Raw genomic sequence first — 14,974 nt, 5'->3', positions numbered from 1 at the left:
CAGGGCACATGCCCGGGTGAAGGGCTCAGTCCCGACTTGGGTTGCACAGGAGAGGCAACCCCTGGAAGTTTCTCTCCCTGTCTTTCTCCTCCCCTTTCCCGCTCTCTAAAAATAAGTAAATAAATAAATATCATTAAAAAAAATTACACCTATTTTTGTCAGATGAGCCAAAAATATGTATCTTTTGGTGTGCTACAGAACTTTAATAATTAGTTTATGTGTCCCATTAGATGAAAAGGCTGACAATCGCCGTTCTAGGTGGATGCATGTTACAGAAGAGACCCAAGGCAAATGTACAATATACTATTACCGAAACGACCCCCCCACTAGGTTCCCTATGTCCGCCACCAGAGGAAAGATGTCTCTCAATGCCAGAGATTTGTGAAAAGGAAAGGACAGATTTATTTAAAAGTTATACAGACTACAGTCCTTTAGGATACCCACAGACACACACAGTCCTTCCTTCTCCCTTCGCCCTAATCCGGGCTGCTGTATCTCAGGAAAAGAAGTAGAAGTCTGCTCTTCAGGCTCCCGGGACCATCAGCTGTGTCACCACCAGGATCTCTAGTTAACCCAAAGCCATGTGGCACCTTCTCATGGCCCACTAGCAAGAGTCCTTTCACCCCTTTTCTTCCAGGCAAAGTTTCTCCTGCTTCCTCAGCCACGTGGTCCTCACTCTGGCCAAAGCTGCTGTCCCGACTCTGCCAAAGCTGCGTGATTCTCCCCTCGCATGGCTGCCGCATCTGGGTTTAAATCCCCGAGCCAACCTTCCTCTGCAGCCCCATGTCCGACTCCTCCTACAATCAGTTACACCTGCCGGCATTCCTGTACCCTTCCAGCTTTTCTGGGCTGCCATAATGAGTTTGGGCAGGTGTGGCCCCATGGCATGGAGCCAATCTTCTCTAAGCTCTCATGTAGGTGCTATAACCAGGGCGAGCTGCCTCCCAGTTACACTCTGGATGGAAGTCACTTCCATGCCCCTGGCTCAAAGCAAGGCCACAGCTATTTAACATACCCATGAAACCACTTATAGATATGTTAAGTGGCCATGCCAGAGGTTAGCTGCAAAGCTGTTGCTGTAGGAAACAGCTCTCAATGGCCCTGCTCCATCTGTCCCATCCCCCAGCTCATATATATTTTTCTAATATTTCCTGGACACCTTGAGTTCTGGACCCCATTGCAAATGCCTATTTGGGACCCTCCTCTTGGCTGCACCCCGTTACATGCATCCCTGGGAGTGGTTGCTGAGTTGGTGTATGTTCAAACCTTGGGAAGAACTGCCAGACATTTTCCCAAAACCTTAACTCTACCTTTAAGTCAGAAAAAAATAAACCTGTATCTCGTTCTTGTGAGAGATTTAATGGCCCTAAAGATAGGGACTTTTAAGTCTGTATCTGGAACACAAGAGGGACTCAGTAGTGCTGGCTCCGGCCCCAGCACATGTCCTCTGCCCCGTCAGAGGAAGGACGAGGCGGCTGGCGAGCACCGAGGGGAGGCACCCGCGGGGGAGGGGAAACCTTTCCCATACAGCACTCAAGGCCCGCACTTAGGGTGCAGGAGAGCCAACCCCGGCGCTCATGCCCTGCTTCCAGATCCTGCTTCCTCTGGCCCAGCCTGCGCCCTTGGCTGGCTGGGCGCTTGCGCCATGTAAACTTTGAGAGTCACCGAGGTTTATTGAACACTGTGTGCCAGGTTCTGGGCTCCCGAGAAAGAACGACAGAAAGCCTATTTCCCGCCCCGCCCTTAAATTACTGTGCGAGAGGAGGGGTCACTTCGCGAAGGGAGCATGGGAACCAGACCTGGAGGTCTGCCGCCCATTTGGTTTCCAGCCAGACCCAGGACTTCCACTGAACGTTGCTCGAAAGGAACAAGGAAAAAAAAAAATCTCCTTCGGGTCCCAGCAAGAACTTAGGTCTGTCCGGAGCGAGGGTTCAGCGGATCCAGTTCCTCAGTTCCTCAGTCCCAGGTCAAGCGTCCACCCCGGCGGTCCTGCTGCCCCGCCAGCCGCGAAGTCCCGCCCCTGCCACCCGGCTAGTGGCCCCGTAGCCCCGGCCCGGCCCCTGCCCCTCCCTCCGCGCAGGGAGGGTTCCGGGTTGTAGGTGACTGCGGTGGCTGTCCGCAGGTCGCCGGGTCGTGGCTACCCGAGGTAAGATCACAATCCCGCGCACTCAGTCCTTTGGACCCAGGGTGCATGGACGCCTTTCGGGGAGGCGGCCTATGGAGGCAGGAGCCAAGTGGGACTCAGAGTCGCCGGGGCGCACGGGACGTGAGGCGCGCGAGGGGCGGGGGAGGACACAGGGCGCGTGGGGCTCGGGGCAGCGAGGGCTCCACGCACCGCATCCAGCATGGGGGGTGGGGGGGGGTGCGGAGGTGGGTTCCGGGGCGTCCGCTCGGGCCGTGGCGGAGTTGACGGCTCCGGCGGCAGAGACCTGCGTGACCCCGGGGCGCGGCCTACTCAGGGGCACCAACCTCAGGCGGCAGCGGCAGCGGCAGCTCCTGGCAGTCGGCGGGTACCGCCCTTCTCTAGGCCTTGACAGTTTTAGGTGGTGACTGCCACTCGGAGGAGCGGCCTCCCTCCCTCCGCAGTCCTGGGCCCGGCCTAGAAACCCGGGAATCCAAGCCGAGGCGGCAAGGCCTGGCCTGGCCTCTCCCGTGCGGTTGGATATTTCTCTCTTCAGCACAACGCGCTCGGAGCAACCAGGGCAACCAGCCCACTCCGCCGCCCAGGTCCTCCGAGATCGTAAAGAGGGGCCAGGGGAACTTTGGGAGGAAAACAAACCAACCCAGAACGACGTTCCCCGTACAGATGTTGTGCAGCCTCGAAAACGTCAGGGAGGGGAGTCAGCGACCTGATGCCATCGAGGGCACGGTTAGAGAAGTTCTCGGCCCTTTCTGAAAGGCGGCCGGCCGTTTCTCACCAGAGAAGGAACTAAACGTTGCCTCTTCCAAGGCACAGCCTCACTCAGCAACACGCAGCAACAACGCCCCCCTCCCCCGCAGCCCCAGCTCAAGCAGTGACCTTGGCCCCTCCCTGAGCTTGAAGGCACTGGGCTGTGTGAGTCTCGCTGGCTGCAGGGCCTCAGTGCCCTACAAAGTCCATGGTGAGCTGCAGCGCAGCAGGAAGTCAGTCCTAGGGTGAAACCCAGTCAGGGCCACCGGTCGGCTGTGCAACTTGGGCATCACTTCTGCTCTCATGGGATTGTGGCAACGATTAAACGGAAGAAATTACGGTGTGCCTGCCTATAGTGGATCCTCAATAAAGGTGAAATAGATGGGCTTCCTTTCTTTTTGGTGGGATCATACATATCATGAAGCCCTGTCCCCCAAACTCTGAGTCTTAAGGGCTGAGTCTGGGATGCAGAAGAATGTTTTACCTTTCACCTGGTATCTTCCTGGATGTCCTGGGAGGGAAGGAGGAAGGGGTCTCTTCGGTGCCAGAGTTGTTCTTTGCTCATCTCCTGAAGCCTCTGAGGACCCTTGCCGCACCTCCCTGATCCTCTTGACCTTTGTCATGAGCACTTGCCTCCCCAGGAAGGTAGCACTTGGTTGGTTGGCAAAGTGAGTCTCACAACTGTGCCACCCTGTTTCCCAGGTGATGAGGAACTGGGGGGTGCAGCAGCTTTGGGGCACTCTCTGCTCTGAAGCGCTGTCTCCTGGAGGTCTCACTCAGGCCTGCCACCCACGTTTCCACTCCAGCCAGGCCTTCTCTGCCCCTTCCCTCCCTGAAAGCCCATTTGGACATCCAATAGCATCTCAAGCTTCACTTGTTCAGAATGGAGCTCCGGAGTCTCCCGGCATTACTCCTTCCCCTGAATTCCATGGCTGGCTAAATGGCACCATCCATCCACCCTGCACCCAAGGAGTCATCCTTGATTCTTCTCTTGTCCTCACCTCCCAAGTCCACAAAACACCAGGAATCCAACCATCTCTTGCACTTCCATGGTTATCATTCCAGCCATACCCGTCAAGTGTTTGTCACCTGTGGTGGCCTCCTGACTTGTCTCCCTGCGTCCATCCTGGCCCCTCCACAATCCAAGGTCCTAACAACGGCCAAAAAGGTCTTTGACATAAGTCCTCTCCCTTTCCTGCTCAGAATCCTCCAAGAGCTCCCTGTTTCCCTCCAAATAAAATCCAATATGTGAGTCCTTTCCAACCTCCTTGACCTTGATCTCTGCCTTTCCCCCTAGCTTTCTAACCCTGGCCCACCTGGACCAGCTTTCTATTCATTAAAGATGTCAACCTTGTTTCCACCCTAGGGCTTCTTACTTGCTGTGCCCCCTGCCCAAAACACCAATCTCACAGGCAAGAATGGCTCTGCTCAAATGGGGCCAATTCTGAAAGGCTTCTCTGACTACCCCAGTTCAAGCGGTGTGCCCTTCTACACGGGCTCTTTCCCATTATCTTGCTTCATTTTCTTTGTAACCTTTATTACTATCCAGGATTCTTCTTCAAGTATGTGTTTACTAATTTGCTATGTACCCCACAAAATAGAATATAAATTGGATGAAGACAGAGATCTTGTCTCATTCCCTGCAGCTCTCCCCAGGGGTGAAGCGAATAAGAAACGAACAGACGCATCTGTAATCACAAATTGTGGTAAGTGCTACTACATAAGCAACTGACAGGAATTGCTGGTATTTGAGGCACTGGTAAATTTCAAGCTTACAAGTCAGAACAGTATTCTCGGAACAAGCTCCCCGAGCAGTTTCAGGGGTGAGGATAAAACTGGTAACTTGCCCCAGGTCAACAGTGAGTGCAGGGCAGAGGGGCTCAGCCTCCTACCCTGAGCACATGTATGTAGCAAGCTTTAAGTGGTGAACCTGCAGTAATGCCCTGGAAAGAGCCTGATTCCAAAGACTGCAGTTCTCTGCTCTTCCACTAACTAGCAACCCCCTTATTTTCTTAGTACTTTATTTTCTTTACCTTCCAAGCAGAATGGATCCCGTGATCATCCTGTTGGCTGCCCCTTCTTGTTTTCCCAGTGTACTGCAAAGGAACAGCGCCTCTAGGTGGAGCCCTCTGGCTGTCAGTGGCTAGGGGCCCACGCAGACTGTCCACCTGTCAGAGCCCTCCGTTGCTTCAGAACCTGAACAGTGATGACGGTTGCCGAGGACAAGACTTACGAGTATATCCGCCACCATTTCCACAATTTTTACCACATTCATGTTCTGGAGATTCTGCCTTACTTGTCTTGCCTCACAGCAAGTGACCAGGTGAGCCAGGGTGTGACAGCCAGCCAGACTAGGGGGCCAGGGCCATGGATTTCAGAATTTCACCCAAGCCAGAGCCCACTCCTTCCTTCCTTGTTGTCATCCCGCTTCTTGTCCTTATCTCTTTTCTAACTTTCAGAATGAAATGCGGTTCAGGCTGGCTTTTCCCACTCTCCTGAGCTCCCTCTGGTGTTGTTTTGGTGTAGTGCTCACCAACGTGGCCCTTGGCTGCCTGAAATGTTCGAGCTCCGGGCCCCTCAACAACTTTATCAAAACCGGCTTTTTCTTTATCTCGTCTTTGTTCTGGCTCAGTTTAGAGTCCATTCTCCCCGTGGGATCCTGTTCTGGTACAAAGCCCAGGTCTCGGCTTTGAGAGTTTATAAGTACCAGACCACCCTAGCCCCCCTCAGAGCCATCTAGAGGCCCCTAGTGAAGTGGGCCGGACCTGTCCCAGCTTTCGCTGTTCTTAGATTGAACCCCCCTGTTCTCTGCTTCTTCCCCCACAGATGCCCCACATGTGCTGGTAGCACCAGTTTGTGGCTGATTGGGGTTAGTGGGGATACTTTGTTACTTTGTTGTTTAAAGATTTTATTTATTTATTTTTAGAGAGAGGGGAAGGGAGGGAGAAAGAAAGGGGGGGAACCTCGATGTGCTAGAGATACATTGATAGGTCGCCTCTCTCACACCCCCTTCTGGGGACCTGGCCCACATCCCAAGCATGCGCCCTGATTGGGAGTAGAACCGGTGACCTTTCGGTTTGCAGGCCGGCACTCGCTGCACTGAGCCACACCAGCCAGGACTCGTTGCCTTGTTGAACAGTAACTGTTTTCTGTGGGTTTTTTGTGCCTTCTGTCTGGTTGCTTGTTTGTATGTGGGAATTCAGGTGGATTTTAAAACTGCAGCTGCTTCATTGTCCCAGAGTCTCCCCAGTCCCTCATCTCCCCTAGTTCTTACCCTTGGCCTCCTCTCTTCTTCATTATGTCCTTCTTCATCTGTTGTTTCCTACACACCTTTTCCTCCTTGGCTAATCTAAACCTTTGTGCCTTGGAGGCTGTATAAACAAACCCCAGGCTTCGGCACCAGACCATCAGACCAGCCAGGTGCAGATTCCTGCCCCATTGCTGTAGGGACTTTGCTGCCTTACTGTGCAAAGTCTCTGTTTCCTCATCAGCAGAGTAGGAATAATTGCATTTTCATGAAATAAGATAATTCATGAAAAGCCCCGAGCTAGAGAGCCCAGGACACAGGAAGAGCCTCTTTCTTGGTAGCTGCTTTTAAACCGGAACTCAAACCCTAGCCTTGTCCTGAGTTCTGACCCAGTTTTACAGGGCTGCCCCCCTCTCTGCCGCTGTCCCCTCTGGGGTGGGGAATGGGCCAGGGCCACCTGGCTTGAGCAAGGCCGTGGGCTATGTCTTCCAGGATCTACTGCGGGCCCACTACAATCTCAAGGGGAACCGGAACACCATCTGGGAACTCTTCAACAGCCTGCAGCGGCGCAGTGGCTGGGTGGAGTCCCTCATCCGGGCACTGAGGGCCTGTGAGCTGACTAGTCTCGCCGATGAAGTGGCCCATGTCTATCAGAGTCACCTGCCCTGTAAGCCTCCTGCCCTGGGCTTTCTCTTGGAATTCCTGTCTGTTCCCCTAGCCTCCACTCTCCCTGTCCCCTCTCTCCTGTACCTCTTTCCTTCCTCCGTCACCTGGGTTTAGATCCCAGCTTAGCTACTTATTAGCTGTGTCCCTTTGGCCAAGTCCCTTGATTTCCCTGAGCCGTGGTCTTCTCCTCAGTAAAACAGGGCTAATGGGATCGTCTGCCTCATGGGGCTGCAGTGGGTGCCAGGGGAGGTCGGCTTTCCTGGTGCTTTGGTGGGGCCAAGCCCCTCCCAGTGCTCAGCACATTGGGCCTCCTCTCGTTTTTTTGTGGCTGTGACATTTGCCTCTCAGTCCTGTTCTCACTTCCTCCTGTCTCCTCTCCCTCAGTTTTCTTTCTTTCTCTGCCCTCCTCTCTCTTCCTTTCCCCTTGCAGTCTCCTTTCTCTCCCTCGTGGGTTTCTGTTGGCTTCCCTTAGCCTCCTAAGGTTCCCCACCCCAGTTACCCCTTAGCTCAGCTGGGCACTCCCAGCCACAAATGCCCCTGGGGGGTTTTGTGAGGTCAGGGTCTGAGGAACCAAGACAGGAAGAAAAGGCAAGCCCGCGCTGTTTGTGTTTCAGACTAGAGACCACTCCTGAAGCCCTGCCTGGATTTGTAGCCTTAGAATATCCCTGTTTGTCTTCCGTTGCTTTTCTGTACCTTCCGGCCTCCCCTCCCTCCTCTCCTTTCAAACGTGTGTGTTCGTTTATGGATTCATGGTGATTCTCTAAATACAAACGGCTGTGGTGGGGCCAGGGCTGAGTGGTGGGAGTTAAGGAGGAAACTGCTGAGGAGGAGACAGCATCAGGTCAGGGGTCCATGGGTGGTGACAGACACCCACGATGGGGGGAGAAAGGCACTGGGTCCCAGAATGCCTGGGGGCAGAGAAGCGGTAACTGCTGAGCCAGTCTGGGCGGTGAGAGACCAGCGAGGCACCCTGCATTCTCTCCTTCCGTCTCGCTCCACCTTTCTCTCCTTGTCCTCCCCAGCCCCTGCCTCCCTCCTCGTCCGCCTCCCGCTAAGTGAAGCTTGTCTCCTCCGAGGAGTAGGTTCTGTGCCAGGGCAGCTCCTGGCGCTGTGGGAGTCCCAACAGCCATGGCCCTGAGGGTCAGTCTAAGAGCACCAGGCCTCTCCCGTCCCTGGGAACACCCCTGACTCCTCCCTGACATCACTATATCTTTGTCCTCCAGTAAACCAGAGATGCCCCTCGGCCTTGTCAGGGCCACTGTCAGCTTCTGCTGAGGCTCCAGGGCCCTCCACGCCTGCTGTGGCCTCCACCTCCCACGACAGCTACAGAGACGAGGAGTCAAGCTACCCCACGCCTGTCCAGGACACCCAGTCGCCAGCATCCCTGGGAGAGGTGCGTCCTCACCATCTACCTTCTGCCCTGTGCTTTTGTGTTGCCATCTGCCTACTTCCGCTCATCCCGCCTTCTAGGAGCCCTCTCCTGCACCCCACAGATGGTGCCTAGTCTCTGTTCAGAACCCAGGGCCCCCCTAGTCGGGATATGCCCCAGACCAGCTCCCAGACTGCTGACCAGGGCTTCACTCTGTGGCCCCAATCTTCTCATCAACCAGCTGTGAGGTCCCAAGCTGAGGTCTTTGCAGTGGTACCTGTGAGGTGTTGAGGGGCCAGCGGCTGACCAGATGAGGGGGAGTGAGGGGCCAGAAGGTGATGGGGGTAGTGGGTGGATGGTGGTGCTATAATTATTGCCAGTAAAGTGAACTTTCGAAAAAAGATGACTGATTCTATCGGGATATGAGGAATGGGCAATGGGTGCCCAAGAGACACAAAACCATGGACGTGAAGCCCAAGAAAGGGATCTATGCAAGGAGGGCCTTACTGAGGGGGACCTTTCTACAGGGCCAGATAAGGACTCCCTGGGGGATGGTGCATGTGTGTTATGGGGTGGGTTGAAAGTCACTTGTAGACCGAGGGCCTGGCAGGGACCAAAGCCAAGACAGCAGCTTCCGTGTTTCCTGTGCCCCGTGACGTGGGCTGAGGTCTGCAGAAGCTGCCCTGTGAGCATCAACCGTCCTTTACCAGCTCCTTAGAAAAGCAACTGCCTCATTCATATTTTCCCTCTTGCAGAGTTCCAAGAAGGGCCCACAGACACCCAGCCCTGGGGCTGTCCTGGGGAGGTCCAGTGGCCCCCAGAAGCCTTCCTCTGACATGGCAGCCCTCAGCCCTCAGCCCTCCAGTGGGCCACAGGAGCAGGACTCAGAACTGGGCAGTACCCACACAGAAGGTATGTGTGGGACCTGTAACTCGAGGGCCTTTCTGACCTCTAAGTGAGGGTGAGGGTTAGAGTTGTCCCTCTGGCTTCCTTGGACCAGAGACAAGGGTGGGAATAAAGGGAGTATACCCCAGGGAGCAACCCAGTTCCTTAGAGGGTGTATTGGTTAGCATTTGCTGTATAACAAACAGTCCCCCAAATGTAATAGCTTAAAATATGCCTGTTTATTTAGTTCATGCCTCTGTGGGTCAGCAGTTTGGGCTGGTTCAGTTCTTGGCTGAATTCTCTCTTGTGTACACACTAGTGTACACATAAGTTCTGCTTCTGGCTGTTGTCCGGGGCACCTTGGTTCTCTTCCATGAGTCCCTCATCCTCCAGCAACAAGCTCGTTTGGTGGCATCTGGGGCACAGGCTCAAAACTGGCACAGTGTTCCTTTGGGCTCCTTCTGTGGGCCAAAGCAAGTCACAGGCCAGCCCAAAGTCAAGGAGCAGGGAAATACTCCGTCCTTCCATGAGAGGACCGACAAAGTCACATTGAAGAGGGTGTGGTGGGTACAGGTAGGAGAAGAGAATTAGGGGCACTTCCGCTCTCTATCAAAGGGGCTCTGTAGGGATCTGCCAGCACCTGGAAGGTAGTATGGAGGGGAGAGTATAGGGCTGGGTCTGCTGTTGGCAGGTGAGCCCTCAGGCACAGCCCTGCCCTAAGATGGTCTCTAGCTCCCAGCAAGTCATTATAACTTCTCAGTCCCCAGAGGAAGTATGGTCTTCATCAGCCAGGGGCCTGGATCCTCACACCAGACCTCAGTGTTCCCCCTCAGGAATATAGAGCTGTCCACTCTGACCTCCCCCTTCCACCCCCAGGCTGGCATCTCTCTGCACCTCTATTTCCAAACTGTGTTCCATGTGACACTGGTGCCCGGCCAGCCCTCAGTGGCACTGGGGCAGCCATGAGACACATGAGTGGTTAAAGGCTCAGAAAAGCCATCTTAGTGCCTAGACCTCTGTCACCTGAAAAGTCTGCCCCAAGCACCCATTTACATCTTGCAGTGTCAGCTCGCCATGGGATACCTTGCAGGAAGAGGGGCTGTGTACCTGAGAGGTGAAGGGTGCTTCAATTTCAGTCATGTGCACACAGGTCCCACAAGGTTCCATGGTGTTATATTTGGTGCGGCGGGAACATCAGAAGGATGCCTGGCCTTTGTCAGCCATGGGGCCTGGCATGTGCATTCTCAGAGTTCCACCGGGAATCTTGATTTAACGACCTTCTGGACCATCACTTCCTGCTCCCTTCTGCTTCCCCCCGAGCAGGCCCTTCTCCCAGGGGTGGCTTTGTGCCGTATTCCCCTAGGAGAGTTGTACACGCTAGGGGTTGGTTGGTTGGGCCACTGGGACCGCATGACTGGTGTGAGCTCTTCCACTTGAGCCGTCCTGCTGGCCTTTGCCCTGGTCCAGGATTGCTCCTGCTGGGGGTGGAGCGGGGAGGAGAGATGGCAGTGGAAGGGGTATCCAGGATTCCACCGGGCTAAGGGAAAAGGTGGAAAAGGCAGGCACAGGAGAAGAGGGAGGGTCTCCTGGGCAAGAGAAGAAAAAGCAGAGCAGATAATGAGTGATATTCAAGCTCCTAGGGGCTGTTGGAGAGACAGACCAGTTCGCTCTTGTGAGACAACAGACTCAGGAGGACAGGACAAGGTGTGTAGACAGACAACACCAAAAATGTGCCTGCAGCTGTTGGGCCTTTAGGCCTGGGAGCAGTGACCAAAGGGACTGTGGAGACTCCTCCATGGGCAGGAGGCTGGGAGGCCTTGATGCCATAGAGATGGTGTGAGCTGGGGCAGAGGGGCCCTTCTCCAAACCTCTGATTCCAGCCTTCCTGTGGATTTATGTTTCTCCTTTAGTTTTGCCACCTGCAGGCACAGTCTCCAGCCTCACATCGTCACCTCATGGGCCTGTATCTCCGACTGTGTCCTTCCAGCCCCTGGCCCGTTCCACCCCCAGGGCAAGCCACTTGCCTGGACCTGCAGTGTCAGCTCTGTCTACTGCCACCTCCTCCTCCTCTGTAGGGGGTACCAGTGGCCAGGCTGAGGCTACTACCATCTGCTCCAGTGGGGTAGGGGTGCCCACCAACTCTACGACCACCAGCATAGCACCCTCCAAGGTGCCCACCCACTCAGCATTTACCAGCACAGTGCCTTCTAACTTGCCCACCTGCTCAAAGCCTCCGACTAACGTGCCCACCAGTCTACCACCATCCAAATTGCCTATCAACACAACACGTGCTGGCACAGTGCCACCCAAGGTGCCTGCTGGCTTGGTGCCTGACCACAGGATGCCCACGAGTTTGGTGCCCAGCAAGGTGCCTGCCAACAAAGCACCCCCCATCAGGAGCAGCAACAGACCCGCAGAGGTGAGTCCTTGCCCCTCCTAGCAGTGATTGGGCCCCTGCCCTAGCCCTGTCCTTGGCCCCTGCCCTGTCTCCATTCTAGGCCGATCCAGGGCCTCCTTTAAGGGTATAGGGGTTGCTGAGAAGTAGCCTCATCCAGACCCCACACTACTCCTTTGGAGTCGTAATAATCATTGGCGCTTAGTGTGGGTGCCTCCGGAGAGTCAGGCATGGTGGGCCACCCCCACTGGTCACGTGCGTTAGTCCATTTAGATTTCACAGCTTCTGGTGAGCTTGGTAATTCCATTCTGCAGAAGAGGAAGCAGTGACGGATAGGATGGGATGGCCTGTTGGCCGCAACAGCTCCAGGACCTGGGTTTCACTGACAGCAGTCCCAGCCCATCCGACCTGGGCAGCTGCTCTGACCCAGCAGCCCTCCCACAGTTGTCCCCCCTCTCCAAGCTTTCACATACCAGCCTATTTCTGCTGTCTGCCTGGAGGAGCCAATCCCATGGAGTCTCTTGGGTGCATGGCCAGGCCTCTGACACTGTGGCTGGTTACCCCATGGCCCTCAAGCCCGGGCAGAATGCTGATGCGGGATGAGGCCTCACACCACCAGTGGCCCCCAGGGGTGGGGCTGAATTCACAGGCAGGCCAGTGAGTAGGGACTGAGCTGCCCTGGGGGTCACCACCAATGCTGTTGCAGTGCCTGGGTTCCCCTCGTATTGCCTGCCTTCCTGCACTGTCAGTGGGTTGGCTCCCCAAGAAAAGGTGGCTTCTTAGGCACTGTGGGCTGGGAATTGTGAGGCTGGGATGCTAGTTCATGCCTTGGCCTAGGAATGGGGCCGCACAACCTGGCTTGTCCCCGTGTCAGCCCCAGTCCCTTCTATCCTTTTTCTTTTTTTTTTAACCAGGAGACACCAGTGTCTCCAGTGCCCACAGGTGCTTCTCCTGGAGGCAACTCATCATGTGCAGACAGAAGCTCTGACAGCTGGGGCTCAGGGCCAGAGCTGAGCAAGCCAGGCAGGCTGTCTTCCCAGGACAACCAGCCGTTCTCCGGCTTCTCCGAGGACCTAGCCATTAGCTCCGACTCCTCGGGCCCAAAACCTAACAATGCCCCAGAGGAGAACGAGTACAGTTCCGTGAATGGCCTGAGCATCCACGTGGCTGAGGGTCCCAGTGTTGACCTCATGGCGGGAAACCCTGGGCTGCATGCTGTCCCCCTGCACAGGGCAGAGAAGGAGGAGGAGTCCCAGCTTGTGGGGACACCAGTGCCATGGGCTCCATGGGCTCCGTGGCTTGGGGCGGCTGCTGCTGGGGCACTCCTGGCCGCACTGCTGGCTGTGCTGTCCCGGCGGCGCCTGCTCCAGTGAGGCCCCTCTGCTCTCCCTGCCGTGTGTCTGCTCCCTTCCCCTCAGTACATTCGGCCTGAGTCACGGAGCTGGTCCCATCCACCTTGTCCCTTTCTTGGGACTGGCAGAGGCTGGGTCAGAGGGGACTCGGGGCTGCAGCCTTGTGTGGAGGCTGAGCCATTGCCAACCGAGTCCTGGGAGGCCACATTTCTGTCGCAGCTGGTGTGCCCTGTAACTCCCTTACCGTCCTTGGCTTCCTGGGCCCAGGGCTGCCCCATTTCTCCAGACCTGCCACCTGGCAATCTGGGTTGTCGCCCTTGTCCTTTGGAGGAGGTGCCTCCATCCAGGCCTCATTTCTCTTTGCCCAAGCCCACCGATCGGGAGGTGCCGCTGAAGAGTGCAGGGGATTGGCAATACCCAGCCCAAGCCCCAGCCCCAGCCCAGTCCTGCCCTGGTTCCTGGCTGCTGACAGCAGCTGTCTGGGAAAAGGGATCCACAAGACCTCACTCCCGGCCCCCAGCAGCACAGCCGGAGGCCGTTGCCCTTGAGAGCATCCTAGAGAACACCAGAGCTGCTTCTGGTCCTCCACTCGTGCTGGGCAAGGGTGGGGAAAGGTCTGGAGGTCCCTGTGGATCCCTGGGAAGCCTGACACAGCTGCTAGGCCTGAGGGTACCCTCTGAAGCCCCTTTCCAGCTTCCTCACCTCCCCTTCTCTTTCCCTTCCTCTTGGTCCCCATCCCCATGCAGAGTGGGGAGGGGCCCTTTGGGGACGGGAGGGGACCTTCTGGAAAGAGCTCAGGTCAAAAGTTTGGACTTCAGCTTCACCCCTTTCTGGGCTGTGTGGCCTGGGCAGATGATCTGACTTCTCTGGTCTTGTCTCCCCACATGGACTGTATCGTGACTCATCCTTCACTGGTTTCTAATGAGACGTAAGCATACACGTGTGTGTCAGGTGCCTGCCTGGCCCAGAGCAGGTGGCCACTAAATACTTCTCCCACCTCTCCCCTGCCCACCCTAGTAGAGACGATGGCAGGAGAGGCAGAGTGCCCGTTGGTAAGGGTGCAGCTGCAGCATAGGGTAGCCTAGGCCTGACTCCCGCTCTGCCTCTCATCACTGTGCTCTTGGGCAAGGTGTTAACCTCTGTGTGTCTGTTTTCTTAGCTGCGAAGGGGGGATGAATAGTAAAAAATAAGTAAATATGTATATATATATATATATATATATATATACACACACACATATACACTGGGCCTATATATATATATATATATATATATTTCTCTTAGTGTTGTTGTGAGGACTAAATGAGTGTATAGAAATCTTAGGATGGCTCCTGGCACTCACTAAGGGTGGGAAACATGCTACTATCACTATTCACGATGGAGGGGCTGGAGCTCTTGGCTGCACCTTTAGAGGCAGACTCAGACCCCATTGCTGCCCCTCAAACCTTTATATTTGCCCCGTACCGGAGGGTTGTTAGGGACTGGGGAGAAAGGCACGTCCACGGAGGCAGCCGTGCAGGGTGAGGGCTGAGATGCCCTCCAGCAGCCAGATGGATTAGGTGTCCTTGCGGGTTCTTTTCAGGTGGCCATCACAGGACACGGGGCAGGCAAGGGACCTCGGGAGCTGATTCCATTTTGGGGCTCTGTAAGGGACAGGGGCTAGCACCCTGGAGACGTGGGGGAGGGGGTGTCACTGTGGCCCACCTCAAGCTGTCAGCCTGCGGTCTTTCTTTGCACTGCCCCAGGGGACTCCAGCAACCTCCACCCTTAATGACCTCTACCTCTACCTCTGAACTTTTCAGCCCTCACTCCGAACCCACTAATCTGCACACTGAAACTAGGAGGGGTCCCTACCCAAGCTGCCTGTACAACTCCCCGTCACCCTTACTTTTAACCTATCCTCTGTGCTTCCCCCACCCTCCCAGGTACCCAGGTCAGTCAGTAAACAATCCGTGCACAGGTACTGGCTTTTTTGTTTTTTTAATTAATCTCCACCTGAGGACATTTTTTCCCCATTGCTGTTAGAGTGAAAGAGGGAGAGAGAAACATCTATACGAGGGCAATATTCATCAGCTGCCTCCTGCACACACCCCGACTGGGAAGTGAACCCACAACCCAGCTATGTGTCTGGACTGGGAACCTAACCTGCAACCTTTTGGAGCACAGGATG

General features: G+C 55.4%; 1 protein-coding gene across 1 annotated transcript; it reads left to right on the top strand.

The window, feature by feature from the left end:
• The first annotated feature begins 2,058 nt into the window (after positions 1–2,058).
• MAVS (mitochondrial antiviral signaling protein) lies at positions 2,059–14,767 on the top strand. Its single transcript, XM_037051716.1, has 8 exons — positions 2,059–2,146; positions 4,537–4,596; positions 4,983–5,213; positions 6,630–6,804; positions 8,027–8,196; positions 8,928–9,084; positions 10,968–11,476; positions 12,367–14,767. Exons 3-8 carry the CDS (start codon positions 5,097–5,099, stop codon positions 12,823–12,825), a joined length of 1,587 nt encoding a protein of 528 aa, XP_036907611.1. The 5' UTR covers positions 2,059–2,146; positions 4,537–4,596; positions 4,983–5,096; the 3' UTR covers positions 12,826–14,767.
• The last annotated feature ends 207 nt before the right edge of the window (positions 14,768–14,974 follow it).

The sequence above is a fragment of the Sturnira hondurensis genome, unplaced genomic scaffold (assembly GCF_014824575.4).
Source record: "Sturnira hondurensis isolate 20B ecotype Veracruz unplaced genomic scaffold, ASM1482457v3 Scaffold0007401, whole genome shotgun sequence".
In the NCBI taxonomy this organism is placed as follows: domain Eukaryota; kingdom Metazoa; phylum Chordata; class Mammalia; order Chiroptera; family Phyllostomidae; genus Sturnira; species Sturnira hondurensis.
Note: the sequence above shows the minus strand (reverse complement) of the source record. Positions and strands in the feature narration are given on the sequence as shown.

What these genes read in the sequence shown, in the direction of transcription:
- MAVS (XM_037051716.1), top strand. Translation starts at nt 5,097, where the DNA reads ATGACGGTTGCCGAGGACAAGACTTACGAGTATATCCGCCACCATTTC. An exon ending in CGCCAGCATCCCTGGGAGAG is followed by an intron (nt 8,197 to 8,927) that starts GTGCGTCCTCAC and finishes TCCCTCTTGCAG; the next exon opens with AGTTCCAAGAAGGGCCCACA. An exon ending in GGGCAGTACCCACACAGAAG is followed by an intron (nt 9,085 to 10,967) that starts GTATGTGTGGGA and finishes TTTCTCCTTTAG; the next exon opens with TTTTGCCACCTGCAGGCACA.